At 32.7% G+C, this 18,467-nt stretch overlaps 1 protein-coding gene across 1 annotated transcript; it reads left to right on the top strand.

The window, feature by feature from the left end:
* The first annotated feature begins 10,065 nt into the window (after positions 1-10,065).
* On the top strand, positions 10,066-16,296 carry LOC122595137 (transmembrane 9 superfamily member 1-like). The gene is made up of 12 exons (XM_043767453.1): positions 10,066-10,260; positions 11,702-11,894; positions 11,969-12,073; positions 12,283-12,300; positions 12,403-12,497; positions 12,597-12,749; positions 13,374-13,508; positions 13,586-13,752; positions 14,243-14,337; positions 14,482-14,855; positions 15,253-15,526; positions 15,890-16,296. Exons 1-12 carry the CDS (start codon positions 10,177-10,179, stop codon positions 15,955-15,957), a joined length of 1,761 nt encoding a protein of 586 aa, XP_043623388.1. The 5' UTR covers positions 10,066-10,176; the 3' UTR covers positions 15,958-16,296.
* Positions 16,297-18,467: the final 2,171 nt, after the last annotated feature.

Here is an 18,467-nt window from a genome sequence, read left to right as displayed (position 1 = left end):
TCTTAGTTGTGTTATTTATTTATTATTATTTTTAATATTTGTTCATAATAAAACATTAAAAGTATGATATTATTATGAGAAAATTCAATTATATTTTCCTTTCATTACTGAACCTTTAATTTCAAGGACACCACAAGTAATTTTCAGATACTTTTATATTACATGTTTTTTAGATGTGATTCTTAAATCCATGAATTAAAATAACATATTTGATATTCTTAATATAAGTAAATGATATGTAGTTTAAACGTAGTGTTAATAAAGATATCTATTTAATATTTCACAACTAAGATAATGATGAACTAACCAACTCCACTTAGGTGGGTTGGCATAGATATCTTCTAAATCCATTATGTGGGTCTCGGAAGTGAGTTTTTTCCAAGGTCTTAGGTTTAAATCTTGGGTTTCTCATCTCAAGGTATTTTCCACGATGAGGGGGTTGGAGGTCCAAAAAATCGCTGGTTAAAATTGCCTCCAACACGTCTGAATCGAAACTAACTTTAAAAAAAAGATAATGATGAACTACACTTATCTATACCTCCTTATAAAGCATATTGAAATTAAGACTTTAAGCATATTTTTCATCCCCAAAATACCCTCAACATTTACATTATATTCACACATCTTATCTTTGGCTTCCAAAATTCCGTTGCCGCTCTTCTTCTTCACTGTCTCCCTCGATCTCCACCACCGCCTCTCTTTTATATTGTCTCCACCTTCTAGCCTCCGCAACGGGCGGACATTATGCTCGTTATAATAAATGTGCTCCATGTATATATTTTAATTTTATGGCTGAAAAAAAATATTTGGTAGCATTTTTATTTCACAGTAAACATGATATTATAATTGTGGTTTAAAAATATGTAAATATTTAATTAAATGTCAATCATTTTCATATATTAAAAGTTTATTTAAGTAAAAATATATATACAAATTCCGTGTATTACGCGGGTAATAAGCTAGTTGATACGTGTAGCAAATTTATGTATAACATCAACCTCATATCTCATTTTTTACCAATGACAGTACCCGCTTTGGTTTCAACAACCATTGGTATAAAAGGTTCAATAAATAAGGTCTTTTTACAAGCTCTTTTCTTGATGAACTTCTTTTTAACACGTTGTTTTGATTCTAATGAAACTTTTTTTTATTTCTTTTATCACAACACTACCTGGTATATTTATCTTCTAATAATTTTGTAAAAATATTTTTCATTCTTCATTGTAAGTTTTTAATAACTTGAACTTAAATAAGTACTTTAATAAATATCTAATATCATTATCATCACCTAGAACATGAAAAACCAAACCTAATATAGAAAATTATCAAGTGCTTTAAAGTGGTATCACTTTGGAATGAGCTCCATGTACCCAAACCTTTAAAGCATCACATTTAGTTCAAGTACAAGAAATGCACCCCATCAAGTCAACATATTAACTTGCCATCAATATAATACCTCTCAAAAGACCACCTGATAAATTTTCAAGAAAAAAAAAAAGAAAAAAACTAGGGCTATCACTTGTTTAAAAAAAGTTTTATATACAACAATAATTACAATACATACTATCATCAAGTGAAAAACTATTACAAAGATGCTAAAAAAGAAACTCACCATAAGGTTCAATGTGTTAACATTCTCAACAATGTTTCGGAAATACGATGTCGTCAGTGCCACTATTACATTTAAACTAATATCCTTGATTCAACCAATTATAAAATGAAAATTTTAGATTTTGAATTATCAGTTCGTTGATATATTGTTCAAAAGCTTAAGATTTGCATTGCAAGTGAAATATGTATATGAGATGTGATTATAATAAGATACTAGCGAATTTACCCGGGTTTAACCCGGGTATTTTAATTAAAATTATAAAACTAAAAAATATGCAAGTAATTTTTGGAAATAGTGAATTGAATAACACAATATTTATATATTGATAAAGTACCTATTGCATTAACAAAACATAAAAGAATACTTATATATTATGCAAGTAATTTTTAGAGATAGTGAATTGAATAACACAATATTTATATATGGGTTATTTACCAGAACTGGTACCTGGACTACCCACTATATTACTGGTTTCATACCTAAAACTTTAAAATTACTCTCATCATACCCCAACTTATCAATTCTCCACTCGGACGATATCTGAACCTGAAGGGCGTCAGTTTGACCGTTAATTTGGGGTATGACTACCGTAAATTTTAAACTATAGGTAGGTAATCAGTAATATAGTTTATAGTTCAGGTACCATTTATGTAATTAATTATTATTGTTATTATTATAATTATTATTATCATTATTATTATTATTATTATTATTATGGCTGTTGTTGTTTTTTAATTACAAAAAGTATTATTTAAGAATAAATAGATTTAAAACTCAAATTTATTGCTAAAAATAAATAAATATGAAAATACACAATTATAATCATCATGGATCTATAACTTGATATATTAATAGTTTTTAATAAAATAAGTTTTATATAAAATTAAAGAAGTCTTTTATAAAATACAAGTAGATATTTGAAAAGAAATAAAATTAAAGAATTTGATATTTATTTTTAATAAAATAATATTTTATTTTATAAAAGATCACCTTTAGTACAAAGTTTTTAATTTTATAATTTTTTTTTATTTTCAATTTTCTTTTTTAAAGGGGTAAACCGGAAAAAATATCTTAATTTCTTGTATTGCATTAGTACTTGTACAACTACCATGTAAGGTTTGAGTTAGCTCAAATCGGATTTAATCAACTCCATGTGGTGGTATCCAGTCAAGATTAGCTCAAATCGGATTTAATCAACTCCATGTGGTGGTATCCATTTAAGATTCCAAGTACATTTATCAATGCTTTACATGAAATTAAGGTACTGTTTTCGATTTACTTATTTTTTTATATGAAAAATAAATAAAAATGAAATAAATAATTAAAATCAACATGGATCCATAATTTGATATAATAGTTTTTAATAAAAAAATTAATATTTACAATAATTTTTTTACAAAAATAAAGTATTCTTTTATAAAATAAAAGTAAATATTTACAAAAATATCAATGTACTTTTTAAAATTATTTACTCCTAAATAATACTTTGTGTAATTAACAAAAACAACAACAACCATGATAATGATAACTAGAAAAATTTGGACCCCGCGTTGCGAGGCTTCAATTGTTTTGTTGAAACGGTTACGTTATTTTGGTGTATTTGCATTGAACCTTAAATCACTCATTAATTAAAAATTATTATGTCATGAATATGTTTGTTTAAAAGTATGCAATAAATCAAAAAGTAATTCATAGTGGAAATCAAAATGGGATATGATATAGCAAAAACATTAATATATATTAGTTCGTAGTGGAAATCAGAATGGGATATGATATAGCAAAAACGTTAATATTTATTAGTTGAGAATTTAAGCAGGCCCAATGTAGCAAAATGCAAATAGTGGTACGGGGTGTGCCACAAAAAGTTTGGATGACTCAAAAGGAAAATAGTGTAAAAATAAATCAAAAAGTAACCCGTACTAGAAAATCCTAGACGAATGCGATTTATAAAAGTCCAAATAGTGTTACGGGGTGTGATATCAACGAATAGCAACTCGCGACGTAGGTGGGTTACTGTTTACAAAAAGAGAAAAAATTTAAACGGGATCCGATGTGACAAAATCTGAATAGTGATATGGGGTATAGAATCAACCATTGATCCAATGACATCTGGTGAGAATTGATTGGGACACATGGCGAAAGATTAAAGGGCATGGCACTATTCATAGCCATGCCCTTTAATATATACTAGAAAATTTTGTACCCCGCATTTGTTGAAACAGTTCGTTATTTTAGTATATATGCCGTGAATTTTCAACAGCTTAATTAGAAATAATTTTGTCATTAATATGTTTGTTTAAAAGTATGCAAGAAACCAAAACGTAACCCGTAGTAGAAACCTGAACGGGATGTGATATGACAAAAATATCAATATATTAATTCAGATATCAAGTGGATGCGATATAGCAAAATGCAAGTAGTGGTACGGGGTGTATCACAATAAGGTTGAATGACAAATAAAAAGTGTGAAAAAAACAACAGAAGTAACCCGTAATAAAAAATCCGAAAAGGAAAAACAAAACTAAAAAAGAAAATGACGTGACAAAATCCGAACAGGATGCAATGTGGCAAAATCCAAACTATAAGAAACGTGCGATGTGTCACTTTATAACCGATGCCACGTGTCAAGTTTTAATAAGCATGGTTACTATTGATAACCATGCCAAAAAAAAAGGAAAGAAAAAACTCCAAATGGGATCCGTAATGTCAGAATCTAAATAGTGATGCGGGATATATGATGAACCAATAATAGAGATCATATAAGCAAAAAAAAAAGGTATCAAAAAACCAAGATAAACGAAAGATAAATAACCTTAAAGAAAATAGAAATAACAAAGGAAAAATAAAATGTTAAGTAAAACTTTCCAATATATTATTTGAGAACACAAAAGCCAAAAAACTATGATGAACACCAAGAAAACACCCCAAACGGATCCAAAATGGCAAAATCTAAATAGAGATGTGGGGTATACGATGAACCAATAGAAAGAAAATGTAACACCCATCGTTTAAAAATAAGGATTTCCAAAAACTTTTGCCTAACGGCGTTAAAAGAAGCGGAATTAACTTTAAAAGTCCAAACCAGTAAAATCTGTTTGGTTTATTCATTAAATGGTGTTACTAGCCATATCATCAAAATAAGTCTAAATGGAAATCCATCGGTTGTCCAACATTAAACAACCGAGTACATTATCAATACAAGTCATTAATATTTAAACATAAAGCAAATGTCTAAATCGAGCAGCCACTATGGGTAATCTATAGCTAGCTTCAAGATCATCTACCCATGCCTCACATCTTCACACATCTACCTGCTCACTATTGTTGGACCTGAGGGCACAACACATTTTAAAAGAGCAAGTGTTAGCTAACGAATTAGCTAAGTAAGATCACACATGGTTTATAAAACGTTTGTCCATTTAAAACATTATATAAAAGTCATATTAAGTCGTTAAGGCACATATCATCAACATATCATCTCACATACATATCATAGCATCAACATCTTTCATATTAGGATGGGTCATCCTAAATGTGCCTAGTCATCTTTTGCATCATCACATATCACATTTGAACATCTTTATAATTGTGACAAAAGTAACGCATCTCATATAACATATGCATCTCGTTAAGTGTGACATAAGTCGCACCCGACTAGATGAACTACCATTCAGTAGTACATCAATGTCGTTAAGGAATGGCAAGCCAATCCAGGAGTAATCCGTATGTTCAATGACAATGAGGTTGGTAAGACCTCCCGTATTACTCTTCACGTTGTACCATGTTGCAAGGAGCCACCCAAGCAACCACATCAACGCACTTAACCGGGCTAGGGCAAGTACGGGTTAAGCTTAACACTTTCACATCAAATTTACGAGCTCGATTTCACATCACATATAGTTTAGGTGTTTACACAACTTAAACAATCATCACATATACATCATTACGTTTGGGTCCTTAAACGTGCACGTGTCATGGCAACTTAATAAGTCTAGTGAACTAGATGAACAAGCCATGTAATCATGCACATTTCACATATCATCATCATACATCACATTTCATAGCGTTTCATTTCATATCATCACATCGCATACATTGTTACATCACGTACATCGTCATATATCATTGCATATCGTATATCATTACAACATTGCATAACATTTATCATCTTAGATCGTACATCATTTCATATCATATCATCTATTAAGCATACATAACATCTCATAGCAATACGTATCATTGGGGTAGCATTTCAGGCTTTTATATGCATCTACATAGCCCATATCACCTCCCGTATAATCCCGAATACTCATAAGCAAACAAGATACCATTTGGGATGTTATTATATGAAAACTATGTTTATGTTGAACCCTCAGCGTGTTAAAGTAGTGTATCTTACCTCAATGGAGTGCACAAGAAATGATAACGTAAGTTACCGAGCTTTGCAAGTATTCCGACTACCTATAATCATTAAACGACATAATGAGCTAATAAATACCCACTCACTTATGGTCATGACTCACGTCTAAATACCTATAAACATGACTCATGACAATGCTTGATGCATCGGACATTCGATTAATACTTTAAAGCTTACATAACTCGACGAAACTCGGGATACACTCACTAAATTAACCTTTCTGGAAACTTGACATTACAATCATCTTTCAAAAATATTTCCATTAGAAAGTAGACTCTCTCACGATTCCGTGGATATCTTATTTGTCAAAAACGGAGTTACGGTTCAAAAGTTATGGCCATTTGAAAATTCTGTCGCTATTGCGTCGCAACTACCAAGTTGCGTCGCAACTAAAGGTCACTGTTTTCTAGTTGCGCCGCAGCTTAGTAGCTGCGCCGCAGCTAGTCCCGGTTCTGCACAAAACTCATTGTTTAACCTCCAAAACTTAACCAAACACACCCCAAACGACCCCAAACCTTATGAACGACTTTTGTACCTCAAAATTCATCATTTTAAGGCCATAATGATGCAATGAAATCATTGATTAACTCCTAATTGATTTGCATCACAATAACAAACGTTTTAGGTTACCGAATCGATCAAAACACACGTTTATGACTCCAATCAACCCTCTAAAGACCTAGATCAGTTATGGAACGAATCAAGGGATTGAAAGGACACGAAATCAATGTAATAATACTCCAAATACCTGTAGATTACAAGAAGGATGCAAACTATGGATCAAAACCTCTTCAAATCATCAAGAAACGAGCAAAACGCGTGAGGATTGATCAAGGAATTGGAGGGGCGGCTAGGGCTTGAAAAAGAGAGGCTAGGAACTGAGATGAGAATGTGATTAGGGCTTAATGAACCCTTAATCAGCTAGAGCATCTTTCCTAATCTCACACTTAGGTCCTTCCACTATTAAACATCACATTTAAGGCTTAAACGACTTAGCGGGAATACTTTTCGACACCTTTAACACATCTTAATCATCTTTGACATCTTAAACACATTAACATATACGTCATTAAGGCATTGAAGCCTTCTATATATGGCACATTAATTACATATAAGCATTAAATCTCCTAGAGACTTAACGGACACGTTGTGTTGACTTAACGACTCAAATCAACCGTTGATTAAAAAGTTCGGGATGTTACAGAAAACACAAAAGCAAAAAAACTATGTAATAAACCAACAAAAACCGAAAGAAAAATAACCTTAACGGGATCCGATATGGCAAAATCCGAAAAAATGCGGGGTATAGGTGGACCAACAGAAAGAAAACACAAAAGCAAAAAAAACTATGTAGAAAACCAAAAAAAAAATAACCTTAACGGAATCCGATATGGTAAAATCTGGGAAAAAACGCGGGGTAGAAGTGGACCAATAAAACAGCGCCACGTGGCACGTGACACTGTTCATAAACTTGAGCCTTAATAATATTGTAATAATAATAATGATAATAATAATAATAATAATAATAATAATAATAATAATAATAATAATAATAATAATGGCTAATTACATAAATGGTACCTGGACTATGCAACATATTACTGATTACCTACCTATAGTTTAAAATTTACGGTAGTCATACCCCAAATTAACGGTCAAACTGACGCCCGTCAGGTTTAGGTATCGTCCGAGTGGATAATTGATAAGTTGGGGTATGATGAGAGTAATTTTAAATTTTTAGGTATGAAACCAGTAATATGGTGGATAGTCCAGGTACTATTTATGTAAATAACCATTCATATATTGATAAAGTACTTATTGCATTTACAAAACATAAAAGAATATTATATACTATATAAAATAATTTTCTTTGTTTATAAATAAAGATTAATAACTTTAAATAAGCATTTAGTGACCTATTTTTAATTTAAAAAAGTGTAAATTATTTATGAAATCATAATTAAAATATAGACCTTTTAAGTAAATTTATAGACTTGACACATCACATTTTTTCTAAAAATACTTTTAAAAGACAATTATCTTTTATTTATTATAAAGATATGAGTAGGCTAGAAATGACTTTTTTTACCCAACTCGTGAGGGCTCATGTTGTGCCTGATAAGCAAGCTTAATAAGAAAGTATCAAACATTAATTTTCTGTCAACGTATATTATCTATCATGTTTTGTAAAATATCAACTCTTTCCTTTTTTCTTTCAAGTTATATGGTTGAAGTACCTAAAATGTCTCTCATCATTTATCCCACTTACTAACTAACATATATGTTCCAACAAAGATACCTTTAATAAAATAATTTACAACATATATTCATAAAATTTTAAAATAATTAAACTATTTTTTATATCAGTTGCTTTTTTTCTAACAACAAAATGAATTATATTAATAAAGGAAACTCTAGCAAGATGCTAGAGAAACAAGGTACAGAGTTCAAAGAACATGATAAAAAAAAAGGGGGACTATTATAGATATACAACAAAATAACATAATATAGAACCATCTCGGGACTTTAACTAATAGGAATACAAAAGGGGTAAAAAAAACTCATGTCGCTTACGCTAAACAGGACATGAGAAAAGTCCCCATCAACAGAGGTTGCGTCACCAATTTTCACTCTGTGATGTTTTTGATTTAGTCCTATACAAGCCCCGAGGGAAGCATAAACACACGACCCTAAAGCAAGCCGACAAAAGACCTTATTCATTTGTTATACATAGAGTTTGCGATCAAATCATTCCAAACATAATGGTGCGTCCTGTCACGATTAGAAACCCGAAGGAAGAAAGAGATGCTATAGAGTGAACAATATCATCAATGTTGTTGCTTCTAATGTTGTGAATCACATTATTTTTCTCTTTTCAGACGTGTCACCACCAAGTGAAAATTATAGCCTCCATTACTTTACGAGTCTCGAAATTGAGCTGCAGATTATTACACTAAGAGACAATTCCTTTCGGGTCTTCAATAGGTATAGTATGTTGAATCCATTCATCGCCACCACTAAGGGTATTCATCAAACCATCAAATTATGAAAACCAGACCACACCGGAGTATTTGGATTGGTTTGGTCAAATTGAGTTGTTAAAGTCTTGTCTGCCTTTTTAAGTTTTGAAAAACGGGGTTTCTTGATCCGATTACGGTTTAAGCAAAACGTCAACCGTTGAAATATTAAGATCATAGTTTTCCTGATATTTTTTTGTGTGATAAAGAAAAGGAAAAAAAAATTTATACGGAAATTATGCATAAAATTATTTGGAGATAGAAATGAAAAGAAAAAAGAAAAAGAGGATCACGAAACCGTTGAACCGGTCAAACTGAATCGGCTTACATGGTTTGGTTTGGTCCGTTGAGACAACACACTAGGTCTGGTTTGGTTTAAAATATGTTGAAACCGGGACCTGGTTTGGTTTGAGATTTAGTCAAAACCAGACCAAGCTGAACCACGAACACCCCTAGCCACCACCATCACTACCTGTTGCTGTCCCCACCACCCGTTATCGCTATCACTATCACTGTTGATCATCGTATTACGGTAATTAGTTATTAGTTTAACATTATAATATTCAGTTTCATATAATAATGATCCAGAGATATTTTGAAGAATCATAACGGTTTAAAATCATGTCAAACACATTTTATTAAGGTATGACGCTAAAAAAAGTATTAGGTCGCGTTTGGTTCACAGAATTTGATGGAATTGGAATTGAATTCTATTCCTTAGTGCGTTTGGTTGCACAAAGAAGAGAGAGTCTCATTCCATAGAAATGTAAATATTCTATCATTTGATGGAATCTCCATTCCTTGAGGATGGAGGAAGAAATTCCATCACTTGATTTTTCAAAAAATCAAAAACATTTCTTCAAATTCCAATTCCTTTAAAAGATTCCATTCTTTTCTAAAACATTCTGTGAAACAAACGCGACATTTTTGTTACCTCCACTCCTCTCGTAATAAAAATTTTTTAAGCTGACTTATTAACTCGGCAAAGTCTGATAAAGTTTTAAGGGAAAAATACGCTTAATATTGAAACCCCTCCCCTCACGGATCCACACACACACACACACAAAATTACACCTTTCCGATCAATTAATCGCCGTTAGATCCAAATCCAATCGCCGGCGACCGCGATGTCGCTCGCCGTCCGATCTCTCCTCATTGCTTCAATTTTCCTTATTTCGTCGCCGGTCTTTGCTTCCGAGTATGATCACAAGGTTCAGTACCCCGAAGCCCTAATTTTTCACCTTCAGTCTTTTAGATCTTCCATTTTTAAATGCTAGTATATATATATATGTATATATATTTCTATCTTAGTTTGAGATCTTTGTACAGTGATTTATTTGAATTGATTTGTATTGTATCGTGATAGAATTTTTAGCTTAAATAATTGAGGTCTGTGTTTCTATTTTTATTTTTAATGAGGGTTTAGATCTATGTTTGGCTTAAAATATATGTATGTATTTCTATATAATAATTGTGATCCTTTACCATTTTTAAATCATTTATAGAAATTGTGTTACTTGGATGAGTTGTTTTGTTATTGCGATGGGAAAGTGATCGTAAATTATGTTGGATCAATCTCTTATTTCTTGTACTAGACTTAAGATGCTAAAGTCTTACTATTAATAATATTATCCTTTTGGAAGTAAGAGTTATAGCTGGATTGGAGTTAGTTGTATTATGTTTCATGATCACATCTCGGATGCTTGGAGTTTGTTTGAGTAGGTTATAATTGCACTAGGGTATCAAGGCATTGTTTTGATAACAAGCTAATATAGTGCAAGAACGTTGTGTCGTCTTGAATTGAGTTCATTTACGGAAGTGCCAGGGATCTGCAAAGTAAAGGGTCGAGGTGGGCATCTTCTAGCGTGTCATTTTTTATTTTACTTTAGGCTGGACTTGACTGCTATCTTTTTTGTACACTCTTCTAGTGTAGATCACTAGCTGTGCTGGAAGTTGCTCCCTTTTTTTCCTACCGTGTACTGTCATCACTGGATGATTTTTGATCTTGACCGACCTTGTTTCTTTTCTCTCTCATATCTGACTCTAATCGATTCAGACGTTCAGTGCATCATAAACCCTTTTGGATTTGTTGTGGCTTTGGCGAATTAACCTTGCTTTTGTCGATTTCAAGTTGATCTTTACATATACGTCTTGGAGGAACTTTATGGACCACAATGTACATTAACAACAATTTGGTTAGGTCTACACTCTCAGATTCATCATTTTCAGAATTGGCTTTGCATTGTGCATTTGAAGCGTTTGTTGTTGATCTATGACCTAATCAGTTAGGTGTTACTAAAAGAATTTCTAACTTGAGTTGTAGATCTTTTTTATACAAGTTAGTAATTGTCAAGTTTTTGGAGTGTTAGCAATGACTGAATGAGAGTTACAGGTTTAAATGTTTTTTTCTTTTTCTTGTTTTGTCCTGTTTTGTTTAGGTCTTTAATTTAGTAGTTTTGTTAGTATTATCTTTTTATATTAAAATTTTGTCTTTAGATTCTAAGTTTTTAGCCAAGACCGAAGACACCCTCTCCCCTACTCTATAAGGGTTTGCCATATTCAGCAAATCAGTCTTAGAGGCTGGCTATATGTTATTTTATTTTCGTTGTTTCTATTGCCTTGTTTTGACATACTTATGATTTTGATTTGCAGTATCAACCAGATGAACCAGTTAACCTTTGGGTGAATAAAGTCGGGCCTTACAACAATCCACAAGAAACTTACAACTATTACAGCCTTCCATTTTGCCGTCAACCTGGCAATCCTGGACATAAGTGGGGTGGTCTGGGTGAAGTATTGGGTGGAAACGAGCTTATTAATAGTCAATTTGACATCAAGTTCCAAAGTATGTTGGTCACTGTTTGTTATAGTGTTGTACTTTATGCTGTTAAATGGTACATGACATGTTTGCTTTGGCAGAGAATGTGGAAAAGTCTAAAATTTGCGAGCTTGAACTTGATGACTCCAAGGTTAAGCAGTTTAAGGAAGCTATTGAGAATAACTATTGGTTTGAATTTTTCATGGGTATGCCTTTTAGTCATCCTGTGTGCATTATATTCTTTTTATTATTTCAATTTCGTCTTGATAGGACATATATTTGGATGTGTTTAATACAAAAATGGTCAATTTACATTATACTTGATTACTATATTTCTTGCACATATTTGTTTTTTCCATTATCTGCTTTCTGATATCGTTTTCTTTGGTTTCTGCTGTGTTGAACGTGGGCTCAGATGATCTCCCACTGTGGGGTATGCACTTATTAGACACCCTTTTCACTACCCACATTATTTTTTAATATCCCAGTATCTAATTTTAATGTTTATCTCATTGCACAAATGTTGTTCCTATAGGTTTTGTCGGTGAGCTACATTCGGACAGGAACAGTGATAACAAGCATATGATGTTCACACATAAGAACATTACGATACAATACAACAAAGATCAGGTTTTTGTTTTTTTATTGTGTATGAACTTTAATGGTGATATATCATATATGGATCTAATAGTCAACCGGTTCTAATATTATGGTTCTCTCTTATTACAGATCATTCATGTTAATCTTACTCAAGAGAACCAAAAACCACTGGAAGCTGGGAAAACACTAGAGATGACTTACTCAGTCAAGTGGACGGAAACTAATGTTACTTTTGCACACCGTTTTGATGTTTACCTGGATTACCATTTCTTTGAGCATCAGGTAAACGCTTAAAATCTTTGTGTTCCATTTAGAGGTGGAAACTAGCCGGAGTAACTTAAGAATGGATCAAGATGGGTTATGTCTTATCCCTGGCTGGCCTATCTTCTAATTTGAAGTTTTGCTTCAAGGAAACGGGTCCAATTGACTGCATAGGGTTCTAAAATTTTTGTTACAGGGAAATGTATAGCTTCTTCTAAATCACTTTGTTAGAAACCTAAATGATTGCTGATTTAATATTTTCTTACTATAACAATGAGTATATGGCACAATAATCAATTACTAAGAGAGATTCATTGTTTGAGTAAAAGGCATTTCGTGCTATGCTACCCTAACCCATACTGAAATTACCTTTTTGACTGGTTATGCAACCTGCCGGAAACGTTTTGTTTTGTCACCTCTAGTTTTGTTGAATCACTTGTTTCTCCAAGCACAGGATATGCCCTTTCTGGTTTCTTGAGTTCTTACAAGTTCAGCTAGGTTACTAACTTGATTTGATATAACGTCACATCTTTTCTTCTTTTGCTCTCTTCGCACCCGTTTTAGAGGATGCATTTATTAGTTTGCTACACAATATACTAATAAATTTCACTCATGAGATTATAAACTGAGTGTTGCATCATGCAGATTCATTGGTTCTCTATATTCAATTCGTTCATGATGGTTATCTTCCTCACTGGCTTGGTTTCAATGATTCTGATGCGGACCCTTAGAAATGACTATGCTAAGTATGCTCGGGAAGATGATGATCTGGAAAGTCTGGTAATATTACTATGAGATGACAAGTTTTGTAATTTGTAATGATGCTGTTAGCAGATTTTAAAAAGTATCCTTTTCAGGAAAGAGATGTAAGTGAAGAATCTGGTTGGAAGCTTGTGCATGGAGATGTTTTTCGACCTCCTCGCAGTCTGGTTTTGTTGTCGGCAGTTGTTGGAACGGGTGCTCAATTGGCCGTCCTGATTCTTGTTGTCATCTTGTTTGCAATTGTTGCTACATTGTACATTGGGTAAGGTGGAAGCAGTTAGGTCTTTGAGGATGCTTTTAGTTATCTGTTCGAGAAAGAAGTGGCAGTTTTGACCTATTCATGTACAAATGGGCATTTTTGACCCATTCGTGTACAAATGGGTTGACTTGGGTCATTTTATGGGTTCAAGTTAAATAATCCAAAGAGAATTTTTATTGAAATAATTTATAATTTGTAGTTATTTCTACACACTTGATAGTTGATACTAACAAAAAGTGTAAACTTTTTGGAAAAGGCATTTTTTATGAAAATACAACGTGCTTTAACCAGTTGCAAAAAGGTTTTTACTTTAGTCTGAGCTCCATTCTGTTATTTGACACCCATGTTGACACCTTCATTCTTAAGAATGATGTTACCACTTAACAGCAGAGTCCATATGCATTTATATATATATTTAAGAATGACGAAGATACTGACATTTCTGAAATCTAATAAATTCTGATCTCATTATAACAATTTTGCTTCTGTTTAGGAGAGGAGCAATTGTCACTACGTTTGTTGTTTCTTATGCTCTCACATCGTTTGTATCTGGTTATGTGAGTGGTGGCATGTATTCTCGCAATGGCGGTAAGAATCCTAGCTAATAGGCCATGGCTGTATCTTCCTTATGAAGTCCCTGTTAATTTACTCGTGTGCCCTTTAATTCATTTTATTATGAACATACTGTCTCCATGGTTTTGTTAGCCATTTGAGTATATTATTTTTTTACAGGGAAACACTGGATAAAGTCGCTGATCCTCACTTCATCTCTTTTCCCATTTTTGTGCTTTGGAATTGGTTTTGTTCTGAATACCATTGCGATATTCTATGGTTCTTTAGCAGCAATTCCATTTGGCACAATGGTGATAGTTCTTCTTATCTGGGGTGTGGTTTCTTTCCCCCTTACTCTTGTTGGTACAGTTGTAGGAAGGAACTGGAGTGGTGCTCCAAACAACCCTTGTCGCGTGAAAACCATTCCTCGCCCTATTCCTGAGAAGAAGTGGTATCTTACACCATCTGTGGTCTCGATAATGGGAGGACTACTACCTTTTGGTAGTATTTTCATTGAGATGTACTTTGTTTTCACATCCTTCTGGAATTACAAGGTATTCTTCATAATGTGATTTGCTTTAGCTTGCTATATCCTAGAATCCAAATATGGCTTTCTCTCATATATGTACTGTTTCTTCGGTTTTTAAAAAGTACATTCTTTTTGGGGAAGTTGCTTTATAATATAATCAGACGGAGGTAATTGTAACTTCTTTATACAGTTTCATTTACTTTAAAACGGGTTGAGTTGGGTTGCTTTTTATCTCTAACTGGTCAAATAGCACATTTGATGTAAAATGGGAGCCGGGAATTTGGGTTGATCGGGTTACAGGTCTGACACCTTCATTTTAATGCATATAAGTTTCTACAGAGTTTAGTACAGATATTTATATTATAATTGTAATGATATTGAATATAAGCAACATATTAAATATTTGTTCTTTCATGTGTCAGGTGTACTACGTTTATGGCTTTATGCTACTTGTCTTCATCATTCTTGTTATTGTGACTGTTTGTGTGACAATTGTGGGAACATATTTTCTGTTAAACGCGGAGAATTATCACTGGCAATGGACATCATTCTTCTCCGCAGCTTCAACTGCGATTTACGTCTACTTGTATTCAATATATTACTACTATGTCAAGACTAAGATGTCCGGCTTCTTTCAAACCAGCTTCTACTTCGGATACACGGCCATGTTCTGTCTTGGTTTAGGAATTCTCTGCGGTAAGTTCCGTGCCAAAGTTTCAGTTCTTTAAGCATATACCTAATTGCGTTATAAGATTTGCCATTCTAGTAAGTACCAATTTCGAGCCATTTTGTTATGAATTGGGTCTATTTGGGTACTTTTAATCTCAAACTGATTTTGTATGGGACGGGCAATGTGTAAATCGGATAAGTTTTTTTTATTTTTTGGTCATATACAAAATGTTCATAGCATATAAAACGTAGTACTTGCTTCTATTTGCCTGAACATAGTATTGATGTTGGCACATTGCCACATTGGCTACCAATTATATGATTCTGGAATCCTCGTTATGTTCTATTTTGCTAACTGAATCTCTTCTTTTCCGTACCTGAATTTTCCAGGTGCTGTTGGGCATTTGGGTTCTAATCTTTTTGTGAGACGGATCTACCGAAATATTAAGTGTGATTAAGTTTCTTATTTTGAAGAACAACGCCCCACAGTAGCCTCCCCGTTTTTGTAGTTTATTATGTTGATACCAAATGGAAGATATGCTTCAGATTAAGATGGGGGTCGGGGGACTGGTTTACACAGGAATGGGGTCTTTATATTTCTTTCTTTTGTGGAAGGAAGGGATGTAGAAGAAAAGGTTTAGAGGAATGCATAGATTGTTTTTATTATGAAGAGAAAAGTGGTTCGGTTGAAGACTGTTTGTTAATGTAGCAAGCTCTCAAGAAACAACTTGTTATATACATGTTCTAATGTATTTTTATTCATTGGCTATTCCAGAAAATAAACTCTCTTTATTGTATTACTAGTCACCTGCTGTAACCTGGTTTGGGTAAAAATTAAAAAAACTCGAAATATGGATGAAGGTGAAACAATGTCTTTTGGTCATGGTTAATGTAGATGGTTTTCTATAATTATTTATCTTTTTTTTACTTTTACAAGTTTATAATTAATTTAACGAGTTTAATAGTCTACTATTTTTAAGAGCTCCAACTTTTTCTGTAAGACTATCTGGTGTAAGATGATAACGCCTAGAAGTTGCCCTCGAGTTCCTTGCAAGTTTACATAAACAGGGGCGATAGACTTGCTTGCAAATTTACATAAACCATGGCGATATGGTGGATAGATAGTATTAAATGATTCAATTGTCATTAGGATGCCTATTGAACTTTGCATTTACTAAACTACCATTTGCGTTAATCTAACTCTTTTCTTTTCAATTAGTTTTTAGCTAATGATGATAAGGCCTCTCCTATATTAACTCACTTTTTAACCCATTTTATCTACTATTCATGAGGTTCTCTTTCTTCTAAATACACTAAGTACACCTTTTTAGCTCTCTTTTTATAGCCCGCTTCTCCCATTATTCATTTATTATTTTATCATGTCATTTTTTTTTTTACAGAATTAAACAAACACAATTTATTATAATTTAATTATTTAAACACATTTTATTATTAAAAAAACACATTACAATACTTAAAAAAAATAAAACGCATTACTGAGCTTTCCTTAACCAATTGAACTTACTTCGTAACCTTAGCCTCCCTTTCTAACACATTACAATTTTTGTCAAAGGACTTCTACCATCAAATTTCCGTCGTGGGACATATATGATGGTTTTGGATAACAAAGACTTAATAACCTACATATATCTTTAAGGCTTAAAATTATAACTAATAAACTTATATTATTATTTTTGTAAACAAATGAAAGCTCAAGGACTAAAACAAAAATTTATTATATATTTAATATATTCAATGATGGAGGATACTTTATCCTGACTCAAAAGTCAAAATATATAATTGTTATATCATCGTCTTCTTCTACATACAATACCGGCAACTATAGTCTATACACACACATATACAAAAAAAATTTGTTTATTTTTTTACTTTAGCACCGTTAAAACAAAAGAGGGACCCACACCACCACCAAAATGTTGTGTTCAAGTTTGGAAGAAATGTTCGGACGCTGGTCGTGCTTATAGCGTCTAGGTCGGTTCCGGCGTCGGAAGCGCTTCAGACGCGGTGAAGACATGCTATAAGGATGAGCCTAACCCTTTCTTTTCAACCATTTGTTAATAATCTTATTTTTCTTTTAATAAATATCAAATATATTACGAGTATTATTTGTTTACTGCAGAAAATAAAAAACACCTTTCGACCAATTTATAAAAATAACATTGATTTTTAAAGGTTTTACATTTTAGCAATGAACTTTCGCTTATTACCAGAAATAGCAACATTTGCCACGCGTACATGGTGACATGAACATTTTTTTTAATTACTTGACATTTTTTAATGACGTAACATTCTTTATAATTACAGGAAATAGAAAGGACTTTCGACCATTTTACGAAAAAGCAGTGATCTTTAAAATTTTTACTTTTTAACAATGAACTCTCAATTATTGTCGGATTGCTTCAACACCGACGATAGAGGTGGTTTTTTTTATCGATTTCTTTAACTAATTTAGCAATCGTCGGTGGCTGTTCGTGTTCGATCTAACCTCTGGACCTCCGCTATCTGGATCTATGTCATTCTTCGACAAACTATTCATAAACGACCCAGATCTGTCATATGAAACTCTCGTCTCACCTTGAACATCAACAGAATCTCCCTTTGGCGAAAACGACGGCGTTTTGGAATCTAAATTTAGAGATTTTTTAATCTCGAGATAGACGAAGAAAAGCTAGATCTATGTCTTCTTTAAAATCTTCATACACAACTTTTTAATACCTGAAAATGGAAGAGACTCAGCAAGAATCAATGAAATTAAGCTGAAATTAGTTTCAGAAGGAAAGACGAGAAAAAATACCTTGCCGAAACCGAAACTAAAACGGAGCCATGTAATTTTTTGGATTAAAAAGGTCACGTAATCAAAAAATGTCTACGTCATCATGTACGTATGTCAAATGTTACTATTTTCGGGAATAAATAAAAATTGATTGCTAAAAAGTAACTTATCCCT

Source organism: Erigeron canadensis, chromosome 4 (genome assembly GCF_010389155.1).
Source record: "Erigeron canadensis isolate Cc75 chromosome 4, C_canadensis_v1, whole genome shotgun sequence".
Classification (NCBI taxonomy): Eukaryota; Viridiplantae; Streptophyta; class Magnoliopsida; order Asterales; family Asteraceae; genus Erigeron; species Erigeron canadensis.
This window is presented reverse-complemented; position numbering and strand designations above follow the sequence as displayed.